Source organism: Notolepis coatsorum, assembly GCF_963971535.1.
Source record: "Notolepis coatsorum genome assembly, chromosome: 3".
Taxonomy (NCBI): domain Eukaryota; kingdom Metazoa; phylum Chordata; class Actinopteri; order Aulopiformes; family Paralepididae; genus Notolepis; species Notolepis coatsorum.
This window is the reverse complement of record NC_140167.1, coordinates 190,470,410-190,482,213: the sequence shown is the minus strand read 5'-3', so window position 1 is coordinate 190,482,213 and position 11,804 is coordinate 190,470,410. Positions and strand designations below refer to the sequence as shown.

At 43.5% G+C, this 11,804-nt stretch overlaps 1 protein-coding gene across 1 annotated transcript in view; it reads left to right on the top strand.

The window, feature by feature from the left end:
* Positions 1 to 681: 681 nt before the first annotated feature.
* The window catches only part of LOC311226105 (targeting protein for Xklp2-B-like), a gene marked incomplete at both ends in the record, with an annotated part of 33,990 nt that continues 22,867 nt past the window's right edge, over positions 682 to 11,804 (top strand). The window contains 3 exons of the mRNA XM_084311480.1: positions 682 to 692; positions 4,233 to 4,385; positions 4,699 to 4,808. Coding sequence (XP_084167606.1) covers positions 682 to 692; positions 4,233 to 4,385; positions 4,699 to 4,808 — 274 coding nt within the window. The remainder of the gene's footprint in view (positions 693 to 4,232; positions 4,386 to 4,698; positions 4,809 to 11,804) is intronic.

Genomic DNA, 11,804 nt, shown 5'->3' with positions numbered 1-11,804 from the left:
AAGTGTTCGAATTATAGACTTTTTATAATCAACAACAAATGTAAGATACTTTTAATTTTACAGCAAAATGCTAGCAGAAGTTCAAACAAACAGTTGCATGGCAACAAATGAATAAATAATAAATAAATAGGCTACACGTCTCTTTGCGTTACAAATTGTGCTCACTGATATGGACATAGGCCTCTTTACTTACCGTACTTTTCGGACTATAAGCCGTGGCTTTTTACCCCATTTTCGACCCTGCGGCTTATATGCGACTCTACGTGACCAAACCCGAAAATGTTAAAATCAAAATATAGCTTTTTTGACTGCATTGAAATGTTATTTATCTGTTCCCTTATTTGCTAAACTTGTAAATGAGTTAATTCTTGTTATTTGTCCGACAGTATTGTGTCCCAATGCTAATTACATATGGTAATTAAACATTAAAACACCTGCGGCTTATATATGTACACATCATTCAATTTAGCTGCTGCGGCTTATATTCAGGTGCGGCTTATAGTGCGAAAAGTATGGTACTTAGAAAAAGGAAACATCAAGAAATACGTTTATGGTATTCGACCATGCCATGTGTGTTTTATTTTATAATGCCTATGATTATTGCTGAAGTCTGAGTCATACAATACTCACTGGCTTTCATAGCCCAACTTTTCTTGCTCAAGACTTGTTTATGAGTTTGCAATGCATGTCAGGTAGGTAGACCATAACAGAACAATTTTGATTGACAGTCGATTCTGCCAATTACATCACAGCGCTTGCACCCACCTCTGCTGTTCTTACCAATCGGAAGCTCTTCGTTCTTTTTACTTCCGGAATGTCGGCCATTACTCTACGAGAGATTCAACTATCGGAGCTCACGCTAACAACGTTAGCTCCCCTCCGGCCACATTGACAAGTACCAGCGCTTATACATTACTGGCAAATGTTTTGCACTTGTCACACTTGTGGCAACGAGCGTTGTCGGCATCAACTTTAGTCAAATATAAGACTTTCGAACGTTTCGTTCTGTCCGCCATGATGAGAGCAGAGCCGTTTGTAGCCTACAACTTGAGTTGTTCTGAAGCACCCGCATGCGCGTGTGTAAGAGTACCAATAACGTCGGGTCTTATCAATACTCCCGTTTTTCTAATTTAGAACCGGGTTTCGGGGGGCATCCCTACTAGTCAGTAATTATGTAGCATTTCTGATTGGACCACGGTTTCGAGTCCCTAGCCATGACCTCTACCTCCTTGTGCACAAAATCATAAATAACCAACCCAACTGAAGAATCAGTTTATAGAAATGTCCTCAGTCTGACCGAAACTTGACCCCAAGACAAAATCGGCCTCAGTTCCTCCACAGGAGACTGAGGCTTCATGTTCAGAATTACCTTTTGCATGTTAGTTGACTCTGGCCTCACTACAAATGGCAAGATGAGATAGAGTCTTGATTGACATACAAACAGGATAGATTTCAACAGAAGGCCAGCGGCAGAGAGACACTCACACTCTTGATTTCTTGACAGGCGGTGTCACTTGAACTGTGGTTGGCTCCTCGCTGACCGCAACCTTATGCTTAGATACCCTTCAGAGGAGACCAGGGAGATTAGAGTGATAAGTCATCAAAAGGGGGAGGGGTAAAATGCCCAGAGTTTAACTTTAAAACTTGTATTTCTTCTTATACATGCATTCCCAAGTTTCACAAACTACATAAGTAGGTTACAAAGAATCCCATTGTTTGTTTCTTCCAAGACAATAGCTTAAATCCCATATAAAAAGGCCCATGTCCCCTTCTCTCCCTCAATGTATCCTAGTTGGCCAAAATGGGAGCACTCTTTAGCCAAGCACATTGACCCCCTATCCATCTATCCATTTGTACTATATTACATGCGTCCTATTAATAAAAGCGTCCTATTAATAAAACTAAGGTCTTAGTCAATTAAGACCAAACTGACTTAATCCACCAACAGGCTACATGTAGAAGTTATTCATCTGGTCCTTGACTGATATTTTGCAATATACAAGAACATTGAATTAATAGTTGGCCATCTGCTGGCACCATGTCTGCTAATTTGCATACAACATTTTCTGATCTCAGCCAGTATTGCACCTATGAACGCAAAATTCCTTCTCTTAGTCAGCGACACCAACGAAGATATTCTCGCCCCTGTTACGATGTTTAAAACTGGCAACATGTGTTTGAGTTTTGCCCCTCCCATTGCCCAATTTGCTTAGTCTCAAAGAAAGAAACCACTAAGTATTTCTCTGGTCTGCATCCCCTTAACAAGTGTGTATTTTTTACACAACATTGACATCATGACATGTATGGCATAGTAGGGACATACTACAGGTATATAGTGTTAGTAGGGATGTACCGAAATTTCCGAAAATGACCAAAAATTGCCTTTCGGCCGAAAGAATTTACTGAAAATATATCACCGAAACAGAAACAACCTGTAACCTAACGAGTGTTGTTGTGATGTCATCAAAACGTGGCTTCAGTCATTACATGCGCTCTGTTTCTATGTGTCGCGCTGTTTCCATGTAAACTCAGCGTGCAACGCGTCCAATAAATGAGTCTTTAACATGCTTTATATCCTTATTTACTATATGCCCGTCGCGGTTAACTTAAGGGGAGGGGATTGTGTTTCTCACAATGACGCCGTCTGTCGTTGATAATATAATCTGAAGAGCATCATTATTATCATTCTCGAGAATACACGTCGCCAGGGGAGGAAATTAGGCCACTTTACTCGCCAAATGCGAGTATTTTTTACGTTTGGCGAGTGATTCATGAAGACCACTCGCCAGTCTGGCGAGTATACAAAAAATAAAACATTCTGCAATCACTGCACTGGCAAACGGTGCGCGTCTTCTGAGTGTTCGCTTTAGTTGACAGTGCCACGAGGGCACTGCACAAGACCACCCGCAGACATATAATGTTTAATAAACGTTTGCCCAGTACTGGCCAACCCGCGGACATATAATAATAAAAGTCCCACGGTACTACTAGGCTAGCCATCCGGAGCACTCGCAAACTGATAACGTTAAACACAGCAGAATATGGAAAACAGACAGACTGACCAACGGGGAACTGCATCCAACCCTAGTACAACCATCGAGTATAAGTTACTAAGGACACATTTAAATAACAGAGGTGTAATGTTGTCTACTGGAACTGTATACAGTGGTTAGCTTCTAGTTAGCGTTTTAGCTAACGTTAGCCCCGTGTGCTCAAAGCAGCCAGCTAGGTGTACATCTGTTATGACTATAATGTTTCCAAAAAAGCACCGGACTACGACGTAAGGTTAGACATTTTATTTCATGCTCAAAAGCCCCTGGCTTGCACATCGCAGTCACGAAAGGGGCTAGCTCAACCAGTGCACTGTGCACAACGTCAACAGCACACCAACCCAACTGACGTTACCACAACACTTGACGGTACTTCACAGCACTGTCGTAAGACCACCGTGCCGTCTTAAAGGCACAGTGTGGGTGGTGGCAGCATTACTAACAGTAGCGATTTTTATTGTTTTGTCATGACCAAACATAATCCCAACATAGATAGGAGGTGTACTGTATGTCAAATGTCGGTCATGTGGTGGAAGAGTTTAGTACAGTCACACAACAGAACACCGCTGTAGTACAGTCACACAACAGAACACCGCTGGTTAGACCAGCGCTTCTGTCGCGCCGCAAGGGCGTGTGCTAGTGGATTGATTGGCCGTGTGGCCAATCAGAGAAACGCTGAACGAAAAGCTGAACACAAGTTGGTTGCCTTTAATATTCACGCGCACTGGCCACTCCATTACAGACAGAATACCAGCTGCCTTCAATGTGAGGTTATTCATTGTTGGGTTAAAGGGTAAATTCAGAATTTGAGCCCCATTTCCTACATGCCAATTATTATAGGCTAGTTGGTCACAAAACTAAAGTAATGAGACCATCAGTCTGAGCAAGCTCTAAAATGATAATAGCCCTGTTTACACTGGCCCCACTAACTTTACAGCAGTTTGGTGGCTAACTAAGGATGATGTCTAGTATGAAGCACAGCATGGATTGTGATGAGAAAAGACTAATAAAAATACCATCGAATGGGGCTAGGGGTCTATAATTCTGAGTCAACTCTTTAATCATTGTAGAACTATATAAGCACGACTGTAATGACAAACAATTGTTTGGATTGTTTCAGTCAACACAAGTTCAACCCTGGTGTTGTGTAGAGATTGACTGGCTAGCTGTGACTGTTTCCAGGATCTCTACGAAACGGCACGTCCGCCGGTCCAACGGTAACGTCCGCCGGTCCAACGGTAACGTCCGTCGGTCCAACGGTAACGTCCGTCGGTCCAGCGGTAACGTCCGCAGGAGTGTGCCGAAAGCCCGGGCTGCCGCCACCAGCACCACACAGTGAGTCACCAGGGCATGGGGATTATACTTTACCCAAAATTAATGTCCCCATGGGCTGGACAATTCTTTAAACATCTCAATAAACCAAGAACAAAAAAAACCATCATGAAATCTAATTGAAGTTACATTTCATATCATAATATACCAGATGTGATGTCACTAGGCCTGTCCCCGACTAAGGATCACAGAAAGCTAGCGATCGCTAGAATAATCTTTATTCAATCCAGGCCAACGAACTGTACCCTTTGATGATGATGTTGATATGGATGATGTTCTGTTATGGATGATGGTTGATGTGTTGCTGTCCACTCAGTCACAATAGCTCAGAGGAGCAGGAGTTGGAGCGTATCAGAGCTCTGCATAAGGAAGTAGCAGTACAGAGGAAGAAAAACGAGGCCAGCTACAAGGCTGCCATGGCCGGTGGTGAGTAATGCTCTTAACACTTTAATCGCCATGGGTTAAATTCATAATTTACCTTCCCTCGCCAGCTCTATTTGTCTATGGAGAAGTTCCCCTTCTTTGCAGGGCTATAACTTTTTAAATTGTATTGCTAAATTGACATTACTATGGCCCATTCAATGTCCTATATGTATTGTTCAGGGTGTAGCAACGTTTTACTTTTTCATTCACAGGTTCATACGAAAATACCGTCTAGAATATAAATGTTTTTATCGTTTTCTGCAGTAATTCCTAGAACGTGAGATATAGGCATAAACGCATATATAGATTATTAAATGCAGTTTGTTGGCGTTACACGCTATATTAAAAATTTCAACTGTACATGATCCTAAACGTTATGACTGATCATGCGTGGGGGGGGGGTCGTTTATAATTCCGTGATCGTCTGTAAATGCTTTATGTAGTATGGGTGATATATTGATCGGAGCAGTTTGCATGGATAATAATAAACAAACGGGCTGAAAGTAACGTCGGCGTCCTCTTACCGTTGGGTGATTAGACTGGAGCAAAAACATCCCACTTATTTGACGGCGATCGCCTAAATCCATTTCCGGTTTGTATAATCATAATACATGGCCAAATCGTATCGATTATTGCGTTATGGCAGCGATCGCTACACAGGGACGTGTGTGTATACAGTCCTGCAACAATAAGCGAGTGACCGGATGCATTTTGGAGACTCACCGAGATCCAACCGGCCATTTCCGGTTTGGCAACTCGCCGATTATCCACCAGGGGGCAGTATTGAAGCGTTGCACAGTTGTGCCGGCTCACACTGCATCAGACCAGGCTCCGTGAGGGAAATATGAATACCATGGCGAAAAAATTAAATATGATCTCAATAACGTTGTACGCCGTGATCTGGCAGAATTAGCATGACCTTGTAACACACGTTGTACGATGTTTTTGGCACAGGATGTGTTGAGGAATCAAATAGTCTGCTCTATGGCTGCATTAGGGGTGTAACGGTACACAAACCACGGTACGGTACGTACCTCGGTTTTTAAGTCGCGGTTCGGTATGGGTTTTGGGTACAGTGGGGGAAAGTTTGGCTTTCCATGTTCCACTCAGGGGTGATGTAGTGTGCACTGTGCAGTAACTAATTGTACTTGTAGGGCTGTCGACGAATATTCTATATTGAAATTAATAATCGGCTTGTAAAAAAAAATATAATAATAATATATATGTTAGATTGGGTAAAAAATGGCCCACGGTGGGCGGTCGTTAGTGGTTAACATACTGTTGTATTCGTTCGGTACACAGCCGTTCGGTACGGTACACACTGAAACTGTTCGTTACGTGTACCTTTACACCCCTAGGCTGCATGCTAATGTTATTGTTTTTAAATGCGCAACGGTCGGGAAAACATGGCAGCGATAAGAGGAATAGATAGTCACGGCGGCATGCGATTCCAGGAATCTGACAATTGGCAACCGGCTCCTAACGGGAACCGGTTTTCAATTCCCATCTCTACATACCGTCCAGCCCTAGGAGTTGTTTTTGTGACAAATTCTATACCTTATATATTGTGAATTATAATAATAGCCATAAGTAGGCTACATGTTTATAGGGTACTTCAGTCTCATCATATTGATTTCGTTGCACAGAAGCAACGCGACTCGAGATGCCAGTGAAATGCTCGCAATAATGTATAGCTGACAATAGATTTAACAATAATTCTGCTTGCAGCTTGATATGATTTTCATTCCATTTATCTTTGTGGCATAGACTATTGGAACGTTGCAGAAGCAGCACGACCCGTGCCTTGGTGATACAGATGCATTATCGCCTCAGAATAATGTATAAGTGGCTATCTTTTAGACTTGTACCGATACCAGTATCGGCAATGCCTCAGATACTGCCTAAAAGGCTGGTATCGGCAAGTATGCCGAAAGTGTAGCCTCCGATCCAATGACATCATTTATCTCCTGCAGAGAGTGAGGATTATAAAATGAACGTGTTTTAAAGTGTGATGCCGTTTGTCATTTTAACAGCAGATACACTTTCTTAAATTCCATTGTCCCCGACCGAGCGGTGTGACGGGGAGCTCGGACGGGATGTGTTTTGCTTGCTGGTGTTATTATAGCATTAGCTGAAAAGCTAGCTAGTTGGAACAACATCCGCTTTAAAGTGGAGATGAAGCAGTGAACAATGTGATCCTAGTTTGTTTGTTGTGTACCTTGTGTAAGACAGGGTTCTATAATCAAATGTGAAATCTATCTTATTTGTCTGAAAAATCAAATATAATATCCCTGTTTTCAACATGGGCGCCGCCATTTTGTTGCTGACGTCATGGCTGACGTCATGGGGCTGGTTTGGTGTATACACTGCTGGTTAGTGAATGGGTCAGTCAGTAAATAAAATGTTGCCTACAAAACAACGGGACCGCGTGGTTCTGTTTGTATTGCTCCTGGCTGTTCAAACTAATTTTACCATGTGAAAGAGAGGAAAGTTGGTTAATTTCCACAAACTACCAGTGAAAAAAAACAGTGTTGTTGGCTCAGGCTGGCTGCACTCAGGCGGCGCGACCAGCCTGTTGGACAGGGAAGGAGGATCTGCAGCGAACACTTCTTTGCCTCGGATTATGTTGTTGGGGGTGGAAGGTTTGTCCAGAAGACCACTAATCAGCTGAAGCCGGACGCGGTTCCCTCAGTCTTCGACAGACAGACCGGCCCAGGCAGTTCAGCGTCGCGGAGCATTCAGCCTGCTGGCTACCTAGATCCACTTCAACCAGCGTCGCGGAGCATTCAGCCTGCTGGCTACCTAGCTCCACTTCAACCAGCCGAGCGTCGGGAGCTCCAGCAGCTTGTCGATGTGCTAATAGCCTGGAGCCAGCTACCGTTAGCTTGCCGATGCTATTAGCACACCGACAAGCTGTGTAGCCAGCTACCGTTAGCTTGCCGAGGCTATTAGCACATCGACAAGCTGTGTAGCCAGCTACCGTTAGCTTGCCCAGGCTATTAGCACATCGTCAAGCTGTGTAGCCAGCTACCGTTAGCTTGCCGAGGCTATTAGCACATTGACAAGCTGTGTAGCCAGCTACCATTAGCTTGCCGAGGCTATTAGCACATCGACAAGCTGTGTAGCCAGCTACCGTTAGCTTGCCGAGGCTATTAGCACACCGACGAGCTGTGTAGCCAGCTACCGTTAGCTTGCCGAGGCTATTGGCACACCGACTAGCTGTGTAGTGTAGTAACTTCCTAGCTTAACCTTCGTACTCTGCGCTGTGTTTAAACCTTAAAAAGCTCTTTGAAGTACTACTTAGCTACAAATGCAGATAACCATGTATGTGATGGTTTTCTGCCCGTACACCTTCAGAGAACACGGCGCGGCGGTTGAAGAAATCGAGTTCTGAGCAGTTTGAAAAGGAATCCGTGTTTAATAAAAAGGATTTCAATCCATACAAATCAAAGATTTGAAAGAACAATTTGCAATAAAACCTGATGGAAGACCTCACTATGCCGAGGTTCACCAGACTTTAGGCTAAATATTCAATATCTATGTCTCGTCTCGGCTTCTTCAGATGGTAGGTTTTCGCGGCCGTCTCTCTGCTGCAGTCTGTTGTGGAGAAAAAGGGTGTGTGTTCTTTGTCGCTTCCTGGGTCTCTGTTCGGGTCTGTTGTTGTGCCTCTACTAGCACGAAGTCTGCTAATATCAAATTTAGGCTCCGCCTCTAATGTTACGGCAAGCGGGCGTTTTCCAACCTCTCCTCGAGTGTTCCTATTGGAGGACACGTACTCTCAACTCTTATTGGCTAACTCCTTATCGTGACGTTTTACATCGAATTGTGTCACGATGTGGTTTCAAATGGTCTTTTCTTTTGATCTGTGATGGTTATCTGCTCTTTTGTTTTCAGCAGAGACAAACTGGCATCTCAAATGGCAGTTTCATTGTTGGAACAGATGGCCTAGGGCCCTGGGTTGTAAAATCACCCATGTTATTGACTTTCCCAGGAAGGATCAAACGAGACACTGTCTCCTACTCAATAAGCGTCTGCTTGTTTCAACCCCCCTCCACAGAGATTTGAGGAAGCCCGAACCAACAGCCGCATTACCAAGTCAGAGGTGTCTCGTTTCTTGTACTTTAGGAGGGGGGGGGGGGGGAGAAAAGTGTATGTATTGTACCTCTGTGTTTTCGCCATTCTGTGCTTCATGATATACAGTACAATGAACACCAGTTTGGCTGGAATTCTACTACAGTTTCCCCGGTTTGGGGATTGATAATCCCCAAGATACATGTTAGTAATTCCTCAAACAAACTGTTTACAATTACCTTAACCTTACTGTTTAACCTAATTCGCTCAGAGCCAAACCTTTCCAGAATCCTTCTGACTCATTTTTCATATCTGTTAGTATCATTTGCTTTCAACACCCACATTACTCCTCCCCCACTGACCGACTATGGACCCATCTTTTATTTACACAGTTCTCTATTCACGCACACCGTTTAACAATTTCCACTCATTTTGCAGGTTATATACAATGTTATCAGTTATATCAATTTCACTTCCGTCTAGGTACGTCCCTTTATACAAAAAGATGATCATACCAATTACCAGGTTTTAGACTATAATGTTTTTTATCCAAATGTGTCTGTTTTGTGCAATTCACTCTGAAAGAAAAGACCTTACATTGCATTTACTATCTAAACATTTCTAAAAAAGGAGAGAGCTTAGCTAATGAAAAACCAAAAATCAAAAATTAATATGTACACGCCCTCTCCAAGGCCTATCAGTTACACTATCCCTTCCTTTGCCTATGTATATCGTTTAGGCTTCTTGATGACTCGTTGTGGTCGAGCATCTTGTTCCGGGCTTGTGCTAAGCACTGGTTCCTCTGGCTCTTCTGGTACCTTCTCCATGTCCACAGAGGAGAAGTTATTATGTTCCAATTCATAATCCTCTCCTCTGTCTGGTTCCTGTAAAAAACCTTCATCTTCTACTGGTGGCCAATCGTGGCCCCCTCGGTCTGGCTCGCCATAATCATCCGGGTCTTCCCCATCGTTTGGGGTTAGCGCCGCCTTCACTTCGCCTTCGTGTAATGGTTGCGACGCCCCGGTTTTACCGTCAAGGTCTTGTGGTTCAGGTTCCCATTCTTGGTCCGTATTGGTTGCTTTTACACAATGAGTAACGTGAAACCACATAGGCGATCCTTCAACTTGTAAAGCCCTCTCGGTGGCTCGAACGACTTTGTATGGCCCTTCCCGTCTCGCGCCAAACCACTTGCGTCTAAATACTTTGACATAAACGTAGTCGCCTGGTATGATTTGAGGTGTAGTCTGCCTATTCACCTCATCCCCGGTTTCATGCTCCTGTCTACTGGAGACATGAACCAGAATACTTTTGTGTATCTTTGACATGTATTTTACGTACTCACGCATGTCGTTGTCCAGGATGTCCAAACTCGGACCTTTGCCTGTCGCGCGCAAACCTGGTACTACCATGCAGCGACCTAACATCATTTCGTGCGGTGTCAAACGCAGACCGCGAAGTTCGCACGAACGACAAGTAAACCGTACTAGAGGGAGAGCGTTCAACCAAATCAGTCCTGTGTGTTGACAGATTATTACCAGCTTATTTTTAATTCGTTTTTAACCGTTTTCTTCTTGTTGTACCTTGTGCTAACCACAGCCTCCTCTTTGTTGTGTGCAGGTCTCGGTACTGCTCCAATTTTCCACAGAGGGAAACGATTTTCCCTCTGTCCTTATTTGCATTTTGGATTATTATTTACAAAACACATAATAGATTGGAAACATTTATTTTCGCAGATACATTCTCTACTGTTCCGCATTTCGACAATACATAATTCTCCAAATCATTTATCTATGTATTTTACAGCTTCTTACGTTAGCATCCAATCAAATCACCTTTGTCTCATTTCTTATTTGTGCTGTACTGTTTTACTAGATCAAATATCTCAAGCTCAACACAACTATCCACACCCTTAAAAGTGGAATATTCATTATTTCACTATCAATACCTTGTTTCCCGACAGCTCCTCGGTCCGGACAGCCAGCTCTAGACGAGGCCAATCACCAACAGAACCTATTGTGCATGGTCAACAAACCACAGTCTCTTTAAACACTCATCACACACACTCCGCCAGCTTTCAACAAGCCGGTGCAGAGCCTCCCATAAGTCAATCATCAAATTCACATGTCTGCACCCTACATGAACACTATCTGGCCAATTTGCGACCAGAAACCTACAGAGCTTTCCATAGACAGAGAAATATGTTTCCTCAACACTTAACATAACCCAACTTGTGACACAACCCCCCAGATTCTACATCTGGACTCTTAATGAGCGGAAAACAAACCATGAACCAGCTCCCGTCCATTTCTCAGTTTCCAGCTCATTATATCAGACTTCCTACCAGTCTCGCTGTGTCACCACCACCTGCTATCCCTGACCAGCGAGAGATCCCTCCCAGCCAGCCAGTTCCTAAAAAATATAGTCAAACAAAAACAAAGAAAATTGTAAATAAACAACAAAAAAATTGTGAGTGCCTAAATGCTACACACTCATCCAACAGAATTAACTATCATCTAGAGGCATAAATACCCCTGCAACAAAATTAAATAGTCCTTTGTTTCCAACTCTGTCTAACATTAAATGTTCCATTGTTCCTGTCTAAAACCATTAATTTTGTTAGTTTGATTAGCTCATGCAATATTCAGTTACGTCATCCCTCTATAGCCCCAACTTACCCTGGTTAGTCTTCCAAACCATTTTAGTAACTCGCACACCTAATCAAACCTTATCTATGTATCCTCATCTCTATCTTTATTCTAATTAGTCTCATTCTCTTCCGACTGAGCTAGCCGGGCCATTGTTCGCACACTCCCGTGAGATATGACCAGTCACGCCACATGTCCAACACACCACCACCCGTGGCCGGAATCCTCCCGGATTCCGGGGTCTGCCTCCTCCTTTCGGCCGTGGTTGCCACTCTTTGTATCG